Source organism: Camelus ferus, chromosome 17, assembly GCF_009834535.1.
Source record: "Camelus ferus isolate YT-003-E chromosome 17, BCGSAC_Cfer_1.0, whole genome shotgun sequence".
In the NCBI taxonomy this organism is placed as follows: domain Eukaryota; kingdom Metazoa; phylum Chordata; class Mammalia; order Artiodactyla; family Camelidae; genus Camelus; species Camelus ferus.
The window spans coordinates 1,903,846-1,928,511 of record NC_045712.1 but is presented as its reverse complement, the minus strand read 5'-3'; the positions used below and the strand labels follow the sequence as shown (position 1 = coordinate 1,928,511).

General features: G+C 45.5%; 1 protein-coding gene across 3 annotated transcripts in view; it reads left to right on the top strand.

Moving 5' to 3' along the window:
• The window catches only part of ITPR1 (inositol 1,4,5-trisphosphate receptor type 1), a 299,811-nt gene that overhangs the window by 15,630 nt on the left and 259,515 nt on the right, over positions 1-24,666 (top strand). For all 3 annotated transcript variants that reach the window (XM_014560075.2, XM_014560074.2, XM_032458045.1), the window contains exons 3-4: positions 6,537-6,644; positions 10,671-10,741. In XM_014560075.2, coding sequence (XP_014415561.2) covers positions 6,553-6,644; positions 10,671-10,741 — 163 coding nt within the window. In that variant the 5' untranslated portion in view covers positions 6,537-6,552. The remainder of the gene's footprint in view (positions 1-6,536; positions 6,645-10,670; positions 10,742-24,666) is intronic.

Genomic DNA, 24,666 nt, shown 5'->3' with positions numbered 1-24,666 from the left:
TGAGGGGTAGTCAGTGGGAGACGGGCACTTCTTTGCAGGGACAGAAGTTAGACGTTTTGTTTCTGGCTCCCGAATTTCTCATAGAAATCTACTGAGAAGGGCTCGCCGGCCTCTATTCTCTATTCTTGATCCAACAGTGTAAACTTGGCTTTAATTATTTTTAGGAGGACAGTCGCCTAAAAACAGTTTGAATTCTTTTAGGCAGCAGATAAGTTGACATTGTAGTTCGTTGAACACAAATTTGACTGGTTGCCACGTCCCAGGCACTGTGCTAGGGACTGGGGTGGAACAGAGAGAAGGAGGAGTCTGCTGTCCTAGCCCTCGTGGACTCACAGTCTAATGGGGACACAAACAAGTGAATAAGCAATTTTAGGACAGTGGAAGTGGGCCCAGAGAGGGTCATTGGGTGCTATATAGAGAAGTATGTTGGCAACATATCACCCAGATGTGGGGAGCAAGAGAGGGCTTCTCAGAGGCAGTGACATCAAACTGGGACTGTAAAGGTGCCTGGGAGTTAGCCAGAGGTGGTGGTGGTGGGGTGGATCTGGCAGGCAGAGGGAGGGGTATCAGGCAGCAGGGACAGCATTGCAAAGGCCCTGGGGGACAGAGAGGCATACAGCATGTTGGGGGATGGATCTGGGAAAGGTTTGTCATGACCAGAGTATAGAAAGCAGTGGAGAGAGTACAGAGAGATGAGGAGGGAGAGATAGGCAGGGACCAGATTGTGGAGAGCCCCAAAGAGTCTTGGGAAGGTTTTAAGCAGAAGAATGACGTGGTCTGATTTATGTTTTTATAAGATTGTTCTTGCTGTACGTGTAGAAAAGATTGAGATAGGAAGACAGACTCAGAGGAACAGGAAGGCTTTATGGAGCCCAGCTGAGAAATGGTGTTGCCTGAGATTTGGGTAGGGGTAAGAGGAGTTTAAAAGAATTGGAGGATTCAAGAAATATATTACATAAGCTTAAAATCAGTAAGATTTGATGCTCAATTGAACTTCATTCGTGTATTTGACAAATATTTACTAAGCATCTACCATGTGGTAGGCATTGGTGTTGGGAATGCAATGGTATGCAAAACAGATCACAAAACAGACCTGGGCTTTAACTAGAGCAAAGAATGGGATAGGAATGAGTGTGTTCTAGGCCCAAGAGAACAGCGTGGGCAAAGGCCCTGTGGCAGGGATAAGAAGAGAGGGAAGACTGGAGATGCCACTGGGCTTTGTGGAGGTAGATGAAGTGGGTATAGAGGAGGAGAAGCAGATTGACGGACAGGTGAGTTCTTCTTCATGCATTCAGATGCCGTGGGCATCCAGGAGCTGAACCTAGTAGCTGTGGGGCATGAGATACAGATTTGGGACTCCTCGTCACATGGAAGACACTGGAGCCAGCAGAGTGGACGAGATGACCAGGCAGGTGCATCAGAGGCAAGAAGCAACACAGATTCTGAAACCACAGATTAGGGGGACCACTATCCCTGGTTTCTGTTCTCTGAGAAGATCTCTGAATTTGCGTGTTTTTATTCTCACCTTTCGAACAAACAGAATCCAACATCCCCTTTCTTTCCATGTTGCTCGGGGAGCAGTTTCAGGGATGGAGAACTGAAGTTTGGCCAGCGGGCGGTTGAGGCTCAGTAAAGCCACTGTAGCTCCACCTACGTGAAGACCTCACAGAGGCAGGAATCCACGTTTCTCTGCCCCCGTCGAGCCACCTTGGAAGAATCCTGTTTTAGGAGGTGCATGGACTGGTTAGAGCGGTGGCAGAGGTAGAGGTGGTCTAGAAATAGCTTTTGTAGATTGCAGCCATACTTCCTATCAGGTGCTTTGCTGGGTGATTTATAAACACAGTCTCACTGAGTGAAACTCATGGCTACCTGCTGAGGGAGGTGCTCTGATTATCCCCCTTTTATCGACGTGAAAAGCAAGGTTTAGGGAGTTAGGGATCTGGCCTGAAGTCCTACAGCGATGGGGTGGCAGAGCTGGGTGTGGAACCCTGGGGCTTGGGGCAAGGCAGTGTCAGGAACTGGGGAGGCTGGTGGTACTTTGCAACCAGAAGCCGAGTCTTAAGGAGAAATCAGATAGAGAGCGTTTACGTCTTCAGAGGTCTTAGAGCATCAGAGGTCAGATCAGCAGCCAAAGTTCTCGGAGGCAGCTTTCCCTGTGTCGGGGAGGGGCAGGGACATGGGTGTTTTCTGACCATGCTTTTGGAACCTGGGACAAGCCCCGTTGCCAGGTGTTCAAGCAGAAGCCAAGATCATCCATAGGAGACATGGTAGGGATGGCGTCGGGGGTAGGGGGAGGAAGATTCTATTATTGGGCGAGACATGGAATTACAGGCTATACAGGTTCCTCCCGACCTTTATTCTGTGATTCTGTGTATTTGGAAAGGCCAGAATGCTTTGTGGTTGGGAGTTGAGTATAATTCCACATTGTTGAGCTTTTTCTCAAGGGGTAATTTAAGATAATTATCTTCCCTAAAGTAAAATGTCTCGTCATGGGTCATACAGGAGTTCATGTGTTAGGATACACAGCAGATTTTTTATGCAGGGGATCTTTTGCTTTACTGGGTTTAAATTTTTTAAAATGCATTACTTTTTCCAGTTTTATTGAGATGCTTGACATAGAACATTGTATAAGTTTAAGGTGCATAATGTAATGATTTAATATATGTATATATTGCAAAACGATCACCACAGTAAGTTTTGTTAACATCCGTCACCACACACAGTGGTGTGATGAGAACTTGTTAAGATTCACTCTCTTCGCAGCTTTCAAATATACCGTACAGAGTATGATTAATTACAGTTGTCATTTTGGACCTTACACCCCCAGAATTTATCGTATAATGAACAGGGAACATTTAATATAAAGAATTGTTTTGATTTTTTAAATTGAGGTATAGTTGATTTACAGTATTAGTTAAGCTTCAGTTGTACAACATAGTGATTCACAATTTTTAAAGAATTTTGAAGTCCTAGAACCATCCAAAATTCTTCATCTCTTTCAAAAAAAAAAAATGATAAAAAAAAAATAGCAAGCATTGCACAGTAGGGATGTGCCAGCCCCTGTACCAGGCAGCTTTCATGCACTGTTGCAGCTATTCCTCAACCCCTTTAAGTATTACCCCCATTTTACAGATGAGGAAAGGAAAGCAGAGGTTTAAGTGGGCTGGATGGCAGGGCTGAGCTGACAATAATAGCTAGCAGAGAGAGAGAAGGTTGGTGCGCGAGCTGACCACCTGGGCTTGTTCTCATAAATGTCGGGTGACCAACTCAGAGTATGTTAGCAGAGAGCCCTAGGTGTCTGGACAGTGTTTGATGGACTGGGGCCATGCAGCTCAGTGGCAGGTTGGCACCGGCTGTTTTTCCCTTGAGTCGTCCCAGCTAGTGTGTGTGACACAGGAGCCCTGGGGGCAGCTGCAAGGGCACAAATGGTCCAGGATCAGATCAAGAGGCAGGGTCCCCAACCCTGCATCTGAACAACAGGAAGTCTTCCAGAAGGTTGCTCCTGGGCGCATCCCTCATAGGCTGACTTTCCACCGCCTCCCCTCCAGGCCCCAGAGGCATGTTCTGTTGACTCTCCGGACCTTTGTTTTTCCTTCCAGGACCCCACTGATGACTGTACCAAAATCTCTCCTTCCTCTCCCCTCCTCCCATCTTGCCTGCCACCCTCTTCCCCATCCGTCTCTTCCTCCACTTAACTATTGGTAGGCGAGGGGGAACCTCCAAAGGTTTCCAGCCAGACCAGAGAGGCTTCTGCCTGGCCCTTGGTTAAGGTACTTATTGTTTGAGACCTTGGAGAAGAGTCTGTCCCCGCCCCCTTTTTTTGTTTGTTTGTTTTTAAATTAGGCCCCCTGGCAAGTTCTCATTTGAGGATCGTTGACAGTGGTGGATATATAGGTCTTTGTTTGCAGAGGGAAATGTAAAATATGCCTAGCGTTTACTTGTTCAACTGTCTTCTGAATAAGCATGTTGGTTGGGAAGAAGATACTTAAAATTTTTTTCTCCTAACTTACCAAAGTTAGTTTTTCTCCTTTGTGGCCATGGTGGAAAAATTAGGAGATACCAAAGTAGAAAAATTAGCAAGTAGAGTTGTGCATAAAAAAGCAAATTAGTTTTCCATAATCTTGTCACCTAGAGAATAAGAATGGTTAACATTTTAGTCCACATTCCAGGAGTCACCATTGATGAAAAGTTCTGTTTACCAGCCATGTAGACCAGGGTTGTAACCCCGGGCCTTCCTGCTTGCTACCTATATATGACTTGGGCATCGGAACCTCTGTTTGTCAACCATAAAATGGGAACAATGGTAGAGCTTGCCTCACGCTGTGATCGTGAGGATACAGTAAGGGAACATTTATAAAGCCCTCAGCATGCTCGATGGTGGGCATGAAAATGCTTGCCAGACGTCAGCCATTATTATCAGAAATGGTCATAATGCAGAGCCTCGCTGCGTAGGCATGGTGTCCAGATGTCTGCTGGCAATTATTAATGACAGGCAACACTGAATGTGTCATAGTTTGTCATTCCAGAACGCTGAATTGTGTCCACCTCTTCCCTTGAAGGGCCTGAAGACTTATAGTAAGGTAACCAGATAGTGAGGCAAGTTCAGAGAACAGCGGTCGTGCTATTTCCTGGCCCGGTCTTCACTGGGGCCAAATACTCACATTCAAAGGGCAAGCCCGGAAGGGGAGAGTCCGTCACAGTACACAAGGCCCCTTGCCCTCCTGCCCCAGAACGCACCTGCTCTCCTGCGCTCAGCAACTCCCCTCTGTTCTTCTGGGAGGCCGAAGTGTGCAGACACAAATGTGGTCTGACTCAGAATTCAAAAAGAACTTGTTTCTCAGTAATCAGTCCCAGCAGTACGCTGACTTCCTGACACTTTATGATAAGGCTTTTCAATACAAGCACATATGGGAAATATTAATGCCCCTTAGTGGTTTTCATTTGTGCTGCTTTTGGGGTTGTTGTTTGAAACACTGGTTTGCTTGTAGATATAAAACATCCAGTTAGGAAGAAATGACAGGATGATAGACTGAATTCTGGCGTGGACCTTGGAAAACTGTCCCTCTGCACATCATTGGTGTGTCTTTCCCCAAGGTCTAGAGATGCCGGCTCTTTTGTCTGAGAGCTGGTGTTCTCAATTGCTGTCTCTCTCTATGGATAAGTTCACATTCAGTATAGTGCTCTTTATCTCTCTTGCAACATCTTGCTTGTTGTAGGGGATAAATTAGTTTTCCCTAGCTGGTTCTCACATGCAGTGAACTGACGTTCTTTAGTGCTTTGTTTTCAGCACCTGGCACTCCTGCTAAGGTAGGAGAAATGGTTCCCGGGGTTTCCTGCTGATCACTGCTGCATAATTCTTCTGAAAAGAAAACTTGGCACCCCGAAAGCCATTTCAGGAGGGAACACGTTTCCACGCCATTGCAAGTCTTGTGGCTTTGCAGGGTGAATGCCTTCTGGTGAGGGAACGTGCGTAAAGTGATGATGGGAAAAGATGTTGAAGTGGGTCTGGGTTTGGAGGAGAGGTCTTGAGAAGACCTGGGTGACCCTGAATGTCTACATACAGGCGTCTGAGGAAACGATGGAGAGTCCACAGCTGTCCACACCAGCTCACACACATCCCAGAGAACAAAGCTCATTTTTAAAGTGTCAGTGTAGCTTTTTATTATTGGCTCCCACTCCTCAATATTTATGGCCCCGATGAAAGCTGCTTCTATGAGTCATGTCTATATTTTTGTTGATATTTATGTGTGTGTGTGTGTATCATGATTGCTGGGCTGCATGGAGATTTCCTGGAAGTTAAGAGCGTTTTCTAGGACTGCCCCTAACTAGCTATGTGTGTTGCTGACAGGGCTCTTCACTGACCTCAGCCTTACTCTTCCTACCTGCATCAGGAAGGTTTTGGACCAGGTGCTTAAGATTCCTTCTCCCTCTGCAAGTGTTTCCCGCTGAAGGATGAGAAGGAAAGCCATGGAAATAGCATTTGGGTGAAATGTGTAGAGTTGTTGAATTCTCAAAAGGCCCCTAGAGCTCTGGGGTATTTATTACCAGGCTTCCTCTGATTAATTTCATTTTGTTGCTCTGGTACCTCGGCCACAGCACGACAAGACCCAAGTTTTATACCAGGTGTTTCCTTCAGACTGAACATTCCCTGAGGCAGATTAAATGTGTTAATGTTTCATAAGTCAGACTTTCCAACTCCTTAATCAATGCAAAGTTCCTGGCCAACTTCCCTGCCGTCTTTATATTCACTATTTATTTTCGAGGGTCCTCAACTTGTAGAATTGGGTTCAGGTGTGGTTTTGTTAGAAACAGGCGTTATTGTGGTTGGAATGTTCTGAAATTGAAGACTATGTGGGAGAAAATGTTGCATACGTCTGCTTGGCTGAGTGAACTGCCTGCCTGTCACACTCTCATTTAAATTTGACTTTTAAGTAGGATGCTTTGGGAAATTGAGCTAAGCCAATTCTCAGTGACTCGTTTTCCCCCTCTGAGCATTTCTTTCCTTCTATTAATGTTGCATATTTTACTTTGCCTAGGATTCTCAAGAAAGACATGTCTGACAAGATGTCTAGTTTCCTACACATTGGAGACATTTGTTCTCTGTACGCCGAGGGATCGACAAATGGATTTATTAGCACCTTGGGGTAAGAGCACCTGATTTCTTGTGTGGCAGGATTTGTTGAAGACATCATAACATCAGCTTAAAAACTGTGATTTTTCTAGGACAAGAATGTTCCCATTTTACTTGGCTTTTCCCAGTATGGTTGGAATTGTGAATATGAAATCTCATGTTAGCCAAGTTTAACCTCTTCCACAAAAATACTGTTTTCCTGTCAGTTCTGGAAGAGTGAGATATCGTTAGTTAGGATTCTGTTTAATTCAGAATTTATTATAATTTCCTCTTCCTTCATCTGTAAGGGGGAAAGTGCTAAGTGTATTGGACACATTTTAGGATTAGTATTTACAGACTGCAAAGAACTGCTTGAGCTTCGTCAAAGCTTTTATTTTCAAATGGTGGCTTGTTTGTCATAGAAGCAAAGACCAGAACTTCGATGCTTATCTTTCTTTTTTGAAGCAGAACTTTTTCTACTTCAAATTGCTGTATGCATCTGAAAGTTACACACTGCACAAAGTTCCGTAAATCAGATTTTTGTTCTTTTGTGCCTTCTTCAATTTTTTTTATCCAGCTTTTAAGGGTATAAATCTATTTACTAATGTACTCATTTGATTATCTTATCCTTTCTCCTCCTACTCCTATTGTCTAGAAGAGGAGATAAGAAGTGAAATAGCCCCAAAGGCAGACAGAAGCAGGAGCGTGAAGATGGGGAGAGGACTCTTTGCAGGGAGAGGAGTAGGTAGACCCCAGGGTGGTGGTGTTGGATTTGGAAAGAGCTGGTCTCAAATGGGGGGAAGGCAGGCCAACAGCTTCTCCAAGAACCTCATTCTTCTAGCAGCTAGAAGCTTCCTATTAATCATAGCTCTTATTTAGAGCCTGCTCATTCTCTGGTATTTGTGCAAAGCGAGTATTCTCAGGCTCTCATTCAGTCACTCCAGCCTCAAGGAGCAAGTTATTTTAAATAAAGAATTATAGCTTACTTGGACCTCTCTGAATAAAGATGACATTTTCAAAAGTCATCTGATTAAAAAGAGGTCATCCACAAGTGCCTGATCACCAAATCCAGTGATTTTTCCCTCAGTCCTTACCTTTTTTTAAACTTCTTTAAAGACCCACCCTTCACAATTTACCTTCTGTGGCTTTTGGCAAAGGGTCCTGCTGCTTGTGCCTTTCTGATGGTCCTTTTTTCCTTCTTGGCTGACTCTTCCCTTGTCCATCCCTCATGAATTTTGCACCCTCTTCTTATGTTTTAGCACTAACAAGTAGCATTGGTATCTACTTACGTGAGTCCTCTGGATGTTGCCAGCACAGTGCTGACTACAGGACATACATCACCCCTTTAATCCCCAAACAACATTTTACAGTGAGCACTGTCATTATTGCTATCTGTGGAGGCGAAACCTCTGAGCATCAGAGATGTGAAGTCACTTGCCCAAGGTTTCACAGCTATAAAGACTCAGGACCCCGAGACCAGTGCTCGTAACAGTTGCCCTTGGCCCGGCAGGCTTTCCCTTCCCGGCTTCCCTGACCGCCCTTCTCTGGTTGAATTTGTTCGCCACCCTCCTCTCTGTGTGCCCACAGCTCTCATCTGGATGCTGTTAAACCTTAGCCACACCTTACGCCCCATCTCTCCTCGATGGCCCTGATCTCTTTTAACAGCACCACTGCCCTTCTGGGCCCCCAGGCTCACTTCCCGTCAGTTGCTGGGTCCACTGTGCCGGCGCCTGAAATCTTAGACCTCCCTTCCTTCCAGTGCGTCTGTTCTTAGATTGCTTTACAAGAGTTTTCCTCAAGTGTTACGAACAAATTAATAATAGAGTCTCCCCGTTTAACATGAGGATGGCTCTTTTTTGAATTTTGGGCCCTAGTCTTTCCTTCAGATGAATATTTATTCCCTTGGTTCCCTGCACATTTTTGAGGATAATTGGTGTAAAAAAGGGATTTGGCAAATAAAGCTTGACCTTTTTCCTTCCAGTATTTTTTACATTTAGGGAGAGCCCGTTGTGAATGATGGTGAGGGACTGCCAGATTTTGTGGATCTCGTATCCAGCTCCTTTTTTTGTAGCCCACTTCCATTTATGCAGGGGGCGTTCACCTCCACATGGCATTATTGACTCACTGAACTTTAGAACTCAAGTAGAACCTTGGACAGCCAGGCGTGTGACACGCAGTAGAAGTGCTTCTGAATCACCTGCAGAACTTGTTACAAATGAAAACATTCTTGGGTCCCATCCTGGAACATGGCTTTAGTTGGCCTGGGGATGATGGGGACCTGGTATCAATAGATTTAAGAAACAAAAAGTCATAGGAACATCTTCCTACTTGAGAATCCTTGAGCCCAGCTCTTTGATTTTACTGATGGAGAAACTGAGACCAGGTGGAGTGACATGATGTAGTTACCATCGTGCTACTAATAGGTGGCCGAGCGCTATCTGCAACTCATTCTCTTTTGCTAGACTGGGGCCTTTTCTTCTACCCTTTCCTCCTTGTTTGAGAGCTTGATGATTAATTAACCCATCCCTACACTGGATTCCAAGGCATCCCCCGCCCCTCTTGGCATACTAAATTAGATCTGGTGGCATTACTTTATGCTCATAGGGGTTCTTGGTGGGGGTTTTGTATTTACATATTCTGCTCTTGATTTTTGCATGAATATTTAGGCCATTGACCACACTGTCCCTCTCGCTGATGCAGAGAGCTCTTGTGTCTTGGAGCTAAAGGAGACAAATTGCTGGTGGGCCCTTGTGGACACTCTGATTCACCCACCACATAGATACTGAGCATCCAGCCTGGACAGGGAATGCAATGGCCCTGGGCACCTTCTGGGCCACAAAGCAGGCAGTTGTCTGCCCTCGGGGAGCTCGTAGCCTGGTGCACCTTATGTGCTTCAGCTTAGTGAGATTGGGCGGTTGAAGGGGAAGAGGCAGTGTCTAGGGCAGGAAAGACTTGGGGGGGCCTTCCTGGAGAAGATGGGGGCTCTGAATCAGGGCCTTGAAAGACATGCAGGACTTGAGGTGACAGGGAATTGTGGAGGAAGGAGCAGTAAGAGTTAGGCCCGAGAACTTAATGGTACCTTGCCCTGGGATAAGAGGCAGACAGACGAATGGGAGAGACCCTGGAAAACCATATTAGCTGGAAGCAAGTTCTGTGGTCACTTGGAAAATGAGCCAACCCTACCAATCCCAGTTTTAGGAACTTGGACAAGTCATTTTAGCTCCTCAGAGCTTCAGTTTCCTCATCTGTTCAAACAAAAATATTAAAAATCAGTTCTTCTAAAAGTTTCGTACAGGTTAGATTGGTCAGTCAGCACTTTAAATACAGGGTCTTTATATATAATTTTGGGCTGGTTATTTATTGGTAATTTTTTGCACTTTCCCCTCTAGTCGCTTTTGAAGCTCCGAAGTCCTTTCTTACTTCCATGCATTTGTACTTCCCTCCTCCTGAAAACGCTCCCCTCTTCCCATCCGCCTACCTCTGAGTTTTCAGTAGGAGCAGTAAGACCTCTTCTACCAGCAGCTGCTCAGATGGCCTCGGGCAAAGTTAGTTTCTGGCTGCATTTTGTTCTTTACTCTTACAGCCCTCAGGTGATATCCTTACCAGTTTGTCTTTGTGGCTCCTGCACCAAGGAGTCTTGAGCTCCCTGAAGGCAGGGGCCTGGCTCCTACTCATCCTCACATCCCAGGGCCTGGCCCAGTGCCTGGCAGCGAGCGGCCCCTCAGTGACCATTCACTGAATGCACTGACCCCTTGCTGTGCCCCTGACTTCAGCATCATTGCATGGTGGGCTCACATCGATCGTGGATGTGGTTAAGGGAAAAGAGCCATAGAAAACAGTAGCTTCATGTGTCCGTTGCAGAAGCAGAACCTTGGGCTTTTGGCTGAGGTTTAGCTCCCTGCATCGGAAACCTCTTGTGTAAACAGCCGCCTGCCAGGAGAATACGGGCAGCCTAAGTTTTGCCCAGGAGCAGCCCTGGGTATTTGGTTTTTGCATAGTGTTAGGGTTTTACTTTCTTAGACTTGCCTTGATACAGTGTTTATCTTTATTTTCTTTGCAGCCTGGTTGATGATCGTTGTGTTGTACAGCCAGAAACCGGGGACCTGAACAATCCACCCAAGAAATTCAGAGGTGAGTTGGCAACCTTCCTGGAGTAGGTCCCTTGCCTCACTTGAAAATTGCTGAAGTGTGTTGCTGTGTGTGGATTTATTTATTTTTTTAAGCAATCATAGGTTTATTTGCTTATGTACTTTTTAAAAGTTTGATGTCAATTTCAAGCTTTGTGCCCTCTTGAAAGTGTATCAGTAAGTTCAGTGTCAAGGTTGGGATGTCTTGTATTAGGTCCTTAATTTGTCTGTTGAGCGCATGTTGGTAAGTGCTGATTCAGTCTAAAGCCTTAAATTGGTGCAGATACGTCTCTGAACAAACAGATTTAGGGATCTAGTCACAGGAACATACATTATTTCTGCAGATTTTGTGTCCCTTTGGGGGCTTTGATATCCTTAGATAACCTCGCCTTGGAGTGAGCCTTTCTTGACTATCAAACTTAGCTTTTGAGTTAAAAGGCATGGGCGGGGCAGCCTTCCTGCTGGTCGCCTCCCAGTGTTGGCTTTCTATTTAGGTCTCTTGAATTTGATGTCTCCCTTGGAAGGTAGCTTAATTTATACCAGGAGGTGTTTAAAATATACTTGGTATCTGAAGATGAGAAACATTTTGTTTTTATTTTTTGCTGTTATTGTGGATAGTGGTTTTCAGCTCTGGCTGCATAGTAGAATTATCGAGGGGATGTTTTTAAATTAAACAGCTACCCAGGGCCCCACTCTAGATTGATCAAATGAATCTCTCAAGGTTGGGGCCTGGAAAATGGCGTTTTTTCAAGGCTTCCCAAGTGATTTTTTATGTATAGCCAGGGCTGAGACCCACTGGGTTAGTGTATTTGGCTGATGGCCTCGATCCCAAAGGGCTTAAACCTTGCCATTTGCAGATTATAGCATTTGAGTTATAAGCTCTTATTGCTAGCTGATTTAGAAAGTGTTTGACTTTTTTTGGATAAAAGCTAAAGAAATTAGAATAAAATAGGAGGCAGACGTTCAGATGGAGAGAAGCCATTTGGAAGACGTTCAGTGTTGAGCTGCATCCAGTTGGCATGAGGCTATCCAGAGAATGTTTTCACCTGGGAGGTGGTGGTTGGGGGAGGGGGGCTATTAAAAAAAAAAGTTTTTGGCGTAAGCCTGGTGTTACAGGAACCTGGGGAATCCTGTTGCCTCTGCTGCCTTTTTTTTTCTCAAGTCCTCCTCTGTGTCACCATCCAAAACAGAGCCCTGAATGCAGCAGAAGGATTTGATCCAACTATTGCAGTCACTTTTAGAATTCAGTCCTTACTTTGATATAATGTGTCTCAGTTTCTCTCTTAAAAGGGCCGAGAAGGACGGACTTGGTGTCAGATACTGTGTTTATTGTATTATTTTAATTATTTTTCTTCTGGTGGTGGGGGAGATAATTAGGTTTTATTGATTTTTAGAGGAGGTACTAGGGATTGAACCCAGGGCCTCATGCATGCTAAGCACGCTCTCTACCACTTGAGCTATGTCCTCCCCCCATCAGATACTGTGTTAAGGGCTCTGAAAGCATTTGCCGCTCATGGACTTGTCTGTCCACCCCGTGAGGATGGAGATAACCTTGTAGCTTGCCTGGGGTCGCATAGCTGGTGATGGATGGAGTAGAAGCCGGGGCTCTTGGCTTGGGCTGCATGGAGAAATCACCTGGGTGGTGTTCCAGCATACCCATGTCTGAATTCCTCCTCCAGGGAGTCTCATTTAATAACTGGGCCCTGAGATATTCTGAAAGGTCCCCAAATGATTCTCTTGTGCAGCCTAGGTTAACAACCACTGCTAACAGAGCCTGGGCTGTAAACTGCTGGCTTTATTAGGCAGCAGAGAGCTGGCCCATGTGTGGCTTTTGCAGTTGGGACCCAGTGGAGGAATGTGGAGGTTACTGCCTGGATTCAGTGTGAGCTCCTATCCCGTTCTACACACAGGCTCTGGAAGCTGGGAAAGGGACCTGGGAAAGATGTGAACGTCCTGCACAAACTTAACCCGTGGCTTTCTGAATACAGGTTTAGGACGTTAAAATAAACAGGACCATAGCCAGGAGAAGTCAGAGTGATATATATTTTCCTGGCACTAGGGTAGAAGTGCCTGGTTCTTAGATGTATATCTGGTGGCTGATTGAAAGGGGCTGTTTTGAGATAAAAGCAACAGTGTGAGAGAGGCCATTTGGAGAGAATCAAATTCTGTGTTTATGGTCGGGCCTGGGTCCACAGATGGCCATGTGACAGTGACCTGACTTGTTGGCTGTCTTTCCCCATAAATTAAAAATAAAGGTTTCTAGGTTCTAGGTGCTTTGTGCTTGTGGGAAATCTGGCTCAAAACAAGCTTTGCTGCAGGCTTCGTGAATATGGGTCAGGGCTGCCTAAATTCCTCGTGGTGAGCCAGAGGCCCTCTGCCCTCAGGTGAGGGGCCCAGGCAGGCCTCCCTTTGCAGCCACCGCAGTGCTGAGATCTCATTCACCTTGGAACCCAGGTGAGGAGGATTTAAACGTTTTCCCAAGCAGCCCTTCAATTTTGGCGTAGCATCCTTTGAGACTTTTTTTCCCTCTAAAATGAAGAGAAAGCTCTCTCATTTGAAAAGGATCACTGCCTTTCCAAATACAAGTATATTTTGAAGTTGAAGTCATTTTGATGTTTAGAAGTTGTGCATAGGGCAGTTGGGCAATTTGGAGGCATTTCTAGTGCATTTCCTTGCTATGCCATTGCACCCTGAAGGTTAAGAAACACCCATGGAAAAGCGAGATGCTGGCAAGTGGCCGGGATAGGATGATGGAGTCTTTAACCGAACAATCAACAGAGCTGCATTTCGTCATTTGGGTTTGCTGTTGCCTCCGTTGTTTCCTTGCCAAGTTATTTCCTATACTGAGAACCATCATAACCTGCTCTTGAGTAAATGGAAATCAAAGGCCTATTTATGGAATACCCTCCGTGGCTTCTGACGTTGGGTTTTCACTTTTTTGAGCTCCCCTCGAAGCCTGCCACCCTCGTGGTTAGTAACATAGGCTGTAGGACCAGGTTTCCTGGGTTCAAATGCAAGCTCCACTAATCCTTAGCTCTGTGACCCTGGACAAATTGCATGATTAACCTCTCTGAACTTCAGTTTTTTAATCTGTACAATGAGAGATGGTATCAGTCTCTCCCTCGTAAGGCTATTATGAAGATGAAATGTGTTCTGAATTTAGTCCTGAGGGAGCCTGGCCTTTAGTTAAGGGCTCAGTAAGCCTTAGTTATTCCTATTTTTTTCATTCTCAGTGCTTAGTACAGAGCCTGATACTCATAACTGGTGGCAGAAGGGAAAGGCACTATTTGTGAATTCTTGGATGATAGGAGAATAATTACATGTGACTTCTCTTTTTGTCTTTAAATGCTTTTGCAGGCAGGGGTGTGCACATGGACCCCATGGGCCTCGATGTGCGGCCCAGTGTTCCCTTGTACAAGCTGAGTGAGCTTGATAGATGACTTAAATTTCTTTTATCGGGGAGGGACAGGCCAGAGGGAGGTAATTAGGTTCATTTATTTAGTGGTGGCACTAGGGATTGAACCTAGGGCCTCATGCATGCTAAACACACACTCTACCACCAAGCTATACCCACCTGCCCCCTGATGACTTAAAGTTCTGAGCTGGTTTCCTTACTTAGGAAAAGGGGAAAAAGAATACCTTTCTCCTAAAGATAACAGGGTTGAAGATAACATAAAAGAGCCAAATAGAATACTCGGGTCCACGAGACTTGCTCAGCAACTGGTAGCTGTTATTCTTCACACTAGATGCAGAAGAGCTAAGCTATTGAACACACTTGCTTCTTTCTTGAGTAAAAGTACATTTCCAAGTGAATTGCTTTTTTGTGTGTGTTTCCTTTGAATGTATCTCCTGCCCCTGACATTGTCTGTAGGAAGAAAAGATTGACTGCACCTCTGTTTCACAGAAGCCAAGTCTTTTTCATTATCCAAATGAACTTCGGACAGTGGCCCTGTCCTCTAGGTGATGAGAAGAGCTGAGATATAGAATAATTCAGTTACTTTGGTCTTTTTGTTAATATGGTACCATTTTAAAGCCCCAGTGTCCATGGAAGTGAAGACGGAATCTCTTTTCTTTCTGATTTATGTTACTTTTTCCCATAATCTTAAACGAATAGGGAAGGCAAACATCAGATTGAAACTGGGAATAGAAACTTTGTGGTTAGTGATTTCCTTTCTCTGTAGTATCTTTTCCTTTTCACTCCCACTCATCCCTTCCCCCTACTAAATATGCTGGCATCTTCTACAAGGGAAAGGTGGAAACTAACAACCATTGTCCATTGCGATCCTAGAATCTCTGCTATTGTAAATAAAACCAGCCTTGTTGGAGTACACATAAGGACTGGGGCTTTGTGGAAATAAGACAGGCTTTGGTGTCGATGCTGCCATTTATTGTGTGATCTCTTTTCCAGATTGAGACAACAGTCAGGTTCTTGCCCTCAAAACTTGATCTTCTCCGTTTAGGTCATGAGGCCAATCTTGGCCCCAAATTCTTGATCTTATACAGATGCTACCATATCATTGTCACCAAGGCATGAGAGGTTTTTAACCTTGTACTGGAACCTTTAGTTTCAGAAGAAAAGGTGTTTGAAGGGAAACTCACAGTTGCAGATGGAGAAGGAGTTTGGGCAGGGAAAGGTGAGGAGAAAGCAAGCATGCTGATGCTGTTCAGTGGTTTACATGAACTGGGGAGAGCTCAGAGGTCAGGCTGAAAGTGTGGATGTTCTTGGTAAGTGTCCCCCTTGTCCCCTGTGTCTCCTCTTTCTCCCCGAGTCAGGCTGGTTTCAAGCACAATAATCCACTAAGTTAATGTGTTACAAAAATGAGTGTTCAGCTCAACCAGCGTGGAGGTCCTACTGTGTACCGGCTGCTGGCCTTGGTGCTGAGGGGAGACACGATGAATTGAATACACAGTCCCCCCCCCCCCCCGCTTTTGGGAGTCTTAAGGTGTCATGGAGAAACAGACTCAATTATAAATAACAGCAGCCAACGTTAACAGAGCATCTGCTTTGTGCAAAGTACTTCTTACGGATTGTCACTTTATTTTTATTCTTTTTGTTGTTGTTGCTGTCTGTTGTGGGTTTCCTCTATGTTGGATTGTCTCTTTTAATCGGTGTAGCCCCCCTGTGAGGTGTAGGTATCAGTGTTCTCAGTACACAGATGAGGAAATGGAGGCCCTGAGAAACTGAATAACTTGCCCATTGTCAGGTAAATGTCGCTTCTGAGAATGATTATCATTCCTTCCACAAACATTTATTGGATGCCTCGTCTGCACCAGCCATTCATACTCCAGGGAGGAAAGATAGACATTCCCAAGGCAGTCAATGCCAGTGCACAGGAAAAATCAGTAAGGAACCTGTTGAGAGTGATCTGTTGTCCGCACGGCAGCTGTTTATACGCAAGTGGATGCCCCACAGGTGAAGTGCCTTTTTGTAAATTATGAAAGTCGTCCCTGTAGTCCCGTGGTTTGTTGGGGCAGAGCCGAAGATGGCACCCGCACGTGCACTCTGTCCTCGGGCTCTGCACACCTCCTCGGCCCAGGGTGCAGCTGCGTTATGCCTGATGCCATTCTGGCTGGCGAGGGTTGGGGTTCTGGCCCAGAATCACGTGACTTGAATGTGGGTGTCTGAGTCCGCTCAGAACCCTCTTCCAAAGGCCTGGGGCCAGTGCTTTGTCCCCTGTCTGCCTTCAGGACCCTCCCCCACACAGAGCACAAGGGTTCCTGCAAGCTGTGGCCCCATCATCTGCAGTGTCTAAATGAGAATGGACCAGGTTGTTACTTTGCTGCTGTCTGCCCAAGCTCTTTCTAGCTTTAATTTAGGACCGTGTAAGTGAGGAAGAAAGCGCAGTGGGAAGACAGAAGCCTTGGATCCTTTGACTTAATACATTTTTTTTTTTTTTTTACTATCACCAGGACAAGCTGTGGGATACACAGTGCGTGGCCTGCAACGTGATTTGAATCCTGTTTGTAGTGCGAATGTGCATCTAGTCTGGGGCAGGGTAACCTTGTCTCTGGGCGACTCCAGCGTAAAATGTGGGCGGAGAACTCCTGATGGCTCAGCATGTGTTCCTTTTAAAAGAATGAAGCCTGAGAGTCGTGGTCTCAGGATGATCCTGGGATGAAGAAGAGTATGTGGGTTGGCAATGATGGGCCGCGTGTGGGTTAGCGGTGACAGACCATTCTTGGATCTAGAGCATGGCTGTGAATTTGAGGGTCAGACTTAGGGCCTTTTCATTTTCAGTGGACTCTTCCTTTCTTTGGTCCCAGAGTGCCTGCACCATGTCAGCTCACCTGTTAAGGGGCTTGTGGATTTAGTCAGTGGCTTGGTTGAGAGAGAGAAAGAAGAATTTCCCATCTCGTGCAGCTGTTTGTGAATCGGCCTGGAACTTCCCAGCAGCTTTGACAGGGGCCTCAGATAAGAAGGACGTTTTCGTGATCTAGTGATGAAAAGCACTGGAGCGTCGGAAACCCGCTTACCCGATCTCGGTCTTACCTGTGATTCAGGTTGAGGTGGGGAATGGTTCTGAGCTGGTGCAGGAAAGCTGCTACGGCTGAAGTAGAGAGCATTATTTGTCCTGAGAGCTAGCCTCCAGCCCAGTGTGTATCCCTAGCTGCTGTGATACCAGGGGGGAGTCATTTCATCTCTCAAGGCCTCCGTTTTCCCATCTGTTAAGTGGCGTTAAGGTGAAGTGACTTCCAAGATGCCTTCCGGCTTTGACCCACTGTGATCAGTGTCAGAAGCAGGCCAGTTAACATTTCATAAGAAAGCACTGAAGTCCAGGAGCCTCGTGTTGTCCAGAAGTAGGTTTCTATTTCTTTGGGATTACAGATCTTCTTTGGCAGAATAAGACGAATGGGTGGAAACAGCCAGGCCTTATTCTAAGGCCAAACTGGGGCACAGCCTGAGTCTTGGGTCACAAAGGTCATCTGGACTAGGGTGGCCATAACCAGCTCCCGGGCTTAGGTTTCTTTCCACTCTCCTTCGCTGCACACTGCCTTAATTGTTGCTAAGCAACATTATTCCTACTTTTTTTTTTCCTTTTGGCAAGGCCTCAAAGGAATGGACCCATATCTTATTTACTTTTAAATACCCACATGCAAAGAGGAGGGCCTCAGTTAAGATTTGTTTGTTCTTCTGATTCTAATCCACGATGGGCCTTTCGCAGTGGGACTGAGTTTCTGCCTGTCTTATTAAATAAGGCAGAAAAAAAAACTATTTAAGGTGCTTGTCAGGTATATGCCTTGAGGCATATTGGAGGGTTTTTGTGTGTGCGTGTGTGTGTTTGCAGCTGCTTTGTAAGAAAATCTCTTGCAACTTGCTCTGTATTCACAAAATCAATTCAAATTTAATAAAAAGATTAGTAGGTTTTTTTAAATAATCTTCATTTCAGATTTACCAGCTTATCTCAATCTTGCACCCACAAACTCCATCTAAAAGGACCAACACTGTAATTTAAATCAATTCCCCGGGCAACACAGAATGCTCACAGCGTGTTACACAACCACTGGGGCGATGCCTGCTGCTTGATTATACTGGAGTACCACACACTGCGCGTGGCCCTTGCTGGATTCCTGCCCACTTGCTCAAAGCTTTGAGATTCACGTCTGAAGGCTCCGGGCATCCTGTGCATGGGCACGAGAGAGCTTTTCACTCTGTTGCCTTGGATAGCTTCCTTTTTTGAGTAGCTGAGTCACCCATGGAAAGTAGACTCCATTACCCCTGTTTTATATTCATTTATTCATAATAATTCATTGGCTAATGGAGAACAAATTTCAACTCTATATGCTTAAAATGCTTCCAGTGTGACGGATAGGTTTTCTTTGTCATCTAATTGAATCTCAGTGTTGCTGTTGTGGCTTCCTCCATTGAGGACAAAATTGACTTGGACAGCAAGCAAGTATAATAGGGTCATATTGTCATACTGTTTTATGGTTCTCCTGAAAGCAGAACATAGTGGTTGACTAAGGACTGTGTCTTTTGGCGAAGGCGTTTACAGTCCTGTCTTCAGAGCACTGATGAAAATGTATAGTGAATCACTTGAGCTTATGATAACTCTGTCCCTTCCTTTTTCGACAGATGAGGAAATTAGATTTAGGAAGTTTCCTGAGTTCAAAGAGCCATTCTGTGTCAAAATTAAGATTGAGACATACCCTCAGTTTATGTTTGAACACTATCTTCTAGGCTGTTGTGTTTGGGCCATGGATTAAAAAAATTTTTATTTTGGTCCTATCGCCTTGTGTAATTAATGGTAGTCTGTTTTCCATAAGTGCAAATAATAGTGAAACCACATACAGTGCTTACATATGTTAATGAAATTTAATCTATTTAATTTGTGTATTTCCTTTACATACATTAGTTTATTTAACCCTCATAACAACCCTGTAAGGAAGCTACAGAGCTATAAAGTCTTGCCTTCCTTTTATGATGAGGAACTGATGCACATGAGGTTGAGTGTTTGGTCCAAGATTATAAAGCTCAAAATGGCAGAGCCAGGATTTGAACCCAAACAGTCTGACATCAGGAACCTTCCTTTTATTACCTCCTCTAAACTGCCTTTGGAAGGAGATGGGCCTTCAGATATCCCTTTGCTGAACCACTGCATTTCTTCAATTTTCCCGTCTACTCCCCTCAAATAGGACATTCTGCAATGCATTGACACAGGAGCAAATGTCTCTGTACTGGAGATAAATGCTAACTTTACAACCTGGAGTATAGTATGTATCACAGCTGTCTTCTATTTTTTGTCTCCCCAGCTAGGCTTTGGAGCACCTGGAGGGGCCAGAGCTTACCCTGACCTCCTGGCCCAGTGCCTGGAGTCCTGCTGGTCCTTGGTTAGAAGCTGGTTGAAAAGGCATTACTGTTTGTTCTAAAATGGTTTTTGCTGTTCCCAGTGCTTGCAGTGTTTTTCGCCAGTGACATTTTAGGTCCAGTGAAGGCTGATCTTTTTTACTCAGATGCCTGATGCTGTCCTATCATCTGTCTCCAAATTACCCGAGTCTGGAAAGATCTCTGAAAAGATTTCTTGGAGTTGACTCGTCTACTCCCGGGAATGTGGACTGCCTTCATCCAGTGTTTGATCTTTTGTCTCTCTCGTGCCTGTTGTTTTGAGATTCCTTGGCTTCATTCAGCGCATGATGATGAAATACAAACAGCGATTAGGTCCCTTCCTCCTTTGTACCTGGTCTTCCGGCAGGTCTTGGTATGCCTTTGCTCTTGACCACGGGGGCATCCCTGTGGTGTGGTGATGTGTTACCCCCATATTACGGTTGGGCACCCTGAACCCGGGGAGGGTCAGTAACCAAGCTGAACTGGGGATTTGAACCCACGTCTGGCGAGTTCTTAACAACGTGTCTACCAACCCCTCAAGTGAACTAATGGAGTTGTGCTTCTCAGGAAACATCTGGGGCCTCTTAAGAGAATATTGTTTGGGGGGAGGAAGGTAGAGGAGGGGTAACCAGGAGGATAGATCCAAAAACGGTTATGTTCATGCAAAACAGTGAGTCACTGAGAGAACGTCAGACATGTTAGACGAGTTTGACCAACAGCATTTCTCATCTTTGCTGCAGTGGCCTCGTTGGTTTCTGCCTCTGCCTCTCTGCCTCCTTTGTGCTTGAGTGTGGGGCCCTGCAGTCCGTTCACTGCGGAGAGAGGAGTCAGTGCGGGTCTCCTGCTGTTGCATGGAGTCCTCGTTGGTTCCCCAGTTGTGCTGAGGATAAAGGACGTACTTTCAGGGTTCGCAGGGTCCTGCCTGAGTCACCCGGCTGACTTCTCAGCCTCACCTGCAGCCTGCTCTCCACTGCTGTGCTCCGGCCAGACTGATGAGTTTCGTCCTGGGAGTCCGTGGTACTTGCTCTGTGCTCTGAGTCTTTGCAGGTCCTCTTTCTTCTCTCTGAAATGACCACGCCATCTCTGTTACTCCTCCTGGAAGCCCCCACCAGTCTTTCTAATGCTCACTCATCCTTCAGACTCAGGCATACCCTGTGGACTGTCTTTGCCAACCCCTTGTGTGCACAAATGCTGCTCCTCCTTTGCACAGACCCTGGGGCCAGACCACCTGGGTTTGACTCTCAGCTCTGCTTTTTGCTGGTCATGTCACCGTGGGCACATTATCGAACATCTCACTATCTCCTTTTCCTCATCCTGAAAATGGGAAGATAATTATATGCGCCTCACGGTGTTTTTGCGAGGATGAAAGGAGCCAGTCCCTGCTCAGCACTTGAAGGAGCACCTGGCCTGTGTTAAATGCCGTGAAATGGTTGGCTATCATTGTGGTTTATGACTTCACTCCTACCCACACCATGAATTGTGAGGTCTGAAAACTGTGCCTGTCTCCTCTGAGGCCCTGGCCTGAGGTAGGCTCTTCAATATTGGTAGAATGAATGAAGAGAAACATCTAAGGCTTTGCTTCTAAAACTTGAATGTGCACCTGGGATCTTGTTAAAATGCAGATTCAAATTCAGTAAGTGTGGGTGAGGCCTGCGACTCTGCGTTTCTGACAAACCACCACCATGCTGATTCAAACCCTAAGGGACCACTGACATTTGTCTTCTTTTCACGCTGGACGAGGGTGTTCTGAGCCCAGAACAAGGGAGAATTAAGTCCAGAGGAGGAAAGTGACCAGAGGCAGAGTTCTAGATTTTAGACAAGTGCTTATGACTATAATAAGTCCTGAGTAATTGCCCAGGGAAGAGGCCTGCTTCAAATTCCTGAGCTTCCCCTCATTCATAGGGGACTGACTATTTGTCAGGGATTTTGGAGACAGAATTTCTGCTCTAGGACAGAGGTTAGGTAAGTGATCCCATTTGACCATAAGTGTCTGTGTTTTCCCATCGAAGGACCCAGCTGTGTCTTCTGTTGTTGCTTCCTGTGGAAGCCCTGTGGGTGGGGGCACCGGGTCAGCAAACAGCTGGGGAGAGGACAGCCACTCTCCAAATGGGAAGCTCTCAGGGAGCTCAGTGTGTTCAGTTGAAATGGTAGAAAGCACTGCAAAGTAGTGGAAGAATGGGGAATGATTGACTATTTGAAAAGGTGAACAAATAGAAAACCCAGAAACCTTTCTGAGTCAAGATCCTGCTGAGTCTGGTTTAAATCAATAGGTCAGAGGTATCGGGGTGGGGGCTGTAGGCAGAGGGGTTAGGAGTGCAGGCTCAGGACTCAGACATCAGCTCCAGCCCCTGCCCCATGTCTGATTAGCTGTGTGACCATGGCAGGCTACCTGACCTCACGACACCCTGTTTCCCCACCTGGTCACTCTGGTTCATAGTCACATAGAATGAATGGGGATATTTTAGGATGAGATGATGTGTGTTTATAACACAGTTGGCAGCATGCCTCGCACAAACTCAGCACTCAGTACGTAGTAGCTGAATAGCTGTTGTGACTCAGTTTAGCAATTAGCACCTTGGACATTTCTTAGGAAGATCAGACACGGCCCTTCAGATATTGATCTGTCCATTTTAGAACTTCAGTATATGGAGCGTGCAGAGGTATCCATGACCAGACACTCTTCCTCCTTTCTGAATTTCTCCTATTTTCTTGGGTGTGTTCATGATCAGGAGGGAGCTCTGGAGCTGTAGCCAGCTGAAGACAAACCACCAGGCCTTTCTCTCCTTGGACAGGCCTTGATCGGAGCCTCAGTTACTGATGGGACGTTTGCTGGAGATGGCAATCCTGCCTTCTGTATAGAATTACAGGCCCAGCCGAGAGAGGAAGTTGTGTTTATCTTAACCCAAGCAGCAGGCTTTCCAACCACTCTTGACAGACAGGAGGCAGATACTGCCAGTCTGCTGTCTTCCTGAAACCCCCCCACCCTGCGGTGTGTTTGTTTTGTAAGTTCAGAGGGGGTGCTTGCCAGTCAGCCTGCAGAGTGACATTGTCTACCTGGTGGTAAGGACAGCCAAGCTCCCAGGAGAAGGGACGTCTAGTGGCTGCTTCCTCATTAGTACTGGCCAAGGTGGAGGCCAGCACGGCCTCTGGAGAAGACAGAAATTGTGCTGTGTCCACAGGCACTGGGCTGGGGAGAATAGTGGAGAGTGGCCACAGGTGTGGGGAGAAGATTCTGTTCCTTCAAAGCATCCACCATTTTCCCCTCACACAGCAATAGCTAGAGGTCAGTGCAGAACAAATCTAATTTGAGCAGTTGCAATAATTTAAGAAAATAAGTTGGGCAATTTATTTCTCTTATTGACGTTTAGAAGTTCCTTTTTTCGTCTGGTATTTTTCCGGGTACATTTGAGTTCCAATTTGGGTGCTTCTGAAATGTCTGGATGTTTTGTGCGGCTAAAATTGTATGTGTCTAAAAATGTTATCAGTAATGACACATATATAAGCTCACTTGGACTTAGACTAGCAAGTTTCTGGGACTGAGGTCGCCCCCTGCCCTCCCACATCCATTCTCAGAAACACGGCATTTCAGGTAAAGGTAGAAAATAGGATAATCCAGCCTAGGTTTAGCCATCAAGTAGAGGCCTGCTCTTGAGAACTTTGCTTCAGTCTTGTCGACAAAGAATACTGGGGTTTTGTTGCCATAGTTTCAGTGAAAAATTTGACCTTAGCTACAATAACATAGAGTTAGAAAGAACTAGCTAATCGGTTTTCTAAAATTAGTGTTCCCTAGTACATAAACCAGTAAGAACAGAGTATTTAATTAAATATTACACAAGGATGTAAAAGCCCAGGGGACTGCTGTCCCTTAATCTGGGCAGGGGGAGGAAGGAAACCCATCATCGTCCTTGACTGGTCTCTTGTCAGCTAGAAGAACTTTCTTTTCTTTTCTTTCTTTTTTTTTTTTTTTAATGTTATCATTGACTTTATTTTCAGATCAGTCAGGAATGAGTATAAAAGCTTGCTGAGAGAGCAAAACAGAACATTTTGCATTATTTCCAACCATCCCGTACAGGGTACAGACTCACAAGGCAAGAGGTGAAATTGAGGTTGGTCCACGATTCTGAGCAGGACACTTGGTGGTGGTCTCCTGGTTGGCTTGGTGAGAAGGAGCAGCATTTGAAAAGTTATTTCCTATGTGAAATCTGGCCGATTTGGAGCAACTAGTTTCAAGCCTTCGGTTCCTTTGAATGCTTAATCTGTGATTAGAGGGTCAACTCCTCCTTTGTGGCCCCTCCTCCAGAGTTCTGAGTACAGCTGTGTTCTCCGTCCACCGACTGCATGGACCATTAGTCATTGAGCACCGACTGACCCCAAGAAAATGATCTGTGTGTAGATTACGCAGAATTTGGCATCTCTTGTCACCTACGTAGTATGGTCCACCACAATATTTACCTCTTGGCAGTGGCTGAAAATGTTACCAGTATTGTGTCATTTCAGAAAGATCTGGTAACATTCCTGGAGCAAAGTGAGTTTCAGGATGTACTTTCAGTTCCCTAGTTGACATTCTTATCTCATTTTTCTGTTGCCTACCGTGGGTGCTGCATGGATGCAGTTGAGTTTATCTGTTCACCAGGTTTATAACTGATTGACTACGTGATTCAGGGTTTTCTGGAGCTTTCATTGCTGGATCATCATCTTCTTCTTCTTCTTCTTCTTTTTTTTTTTTTTTTTTTTTGGTTGGGGGAGGTAATTAGGTTAATTACTTATTCTTAGCGGAGGTACTGGGGATTGAACCCAGGACCTCATGCATGCTAAGCATCTGCTCTACCACTTGAGCTGTACCCTCCCCCTGCTGGATCTTCTTTTTTTTTTTTTAATTAATTAATTAATTAATTTTACTTTCTTTTTATGGGAGGAGGAAATTAGGTTGGTTTGTTTATTTTTAGAGGAGGTACTGGGGATTGAACCCAGGACCTTGGGCATGCCAAGCATGCTCCCTACTGCTTGAGCTACACACACCCCCCCCCCTTTTTTTTTTTTTTCGGTGGGGGAGGTAATCAGATTGATTTATTTATTCTTAGAGGAGGTACTGGGGATTGAACCCA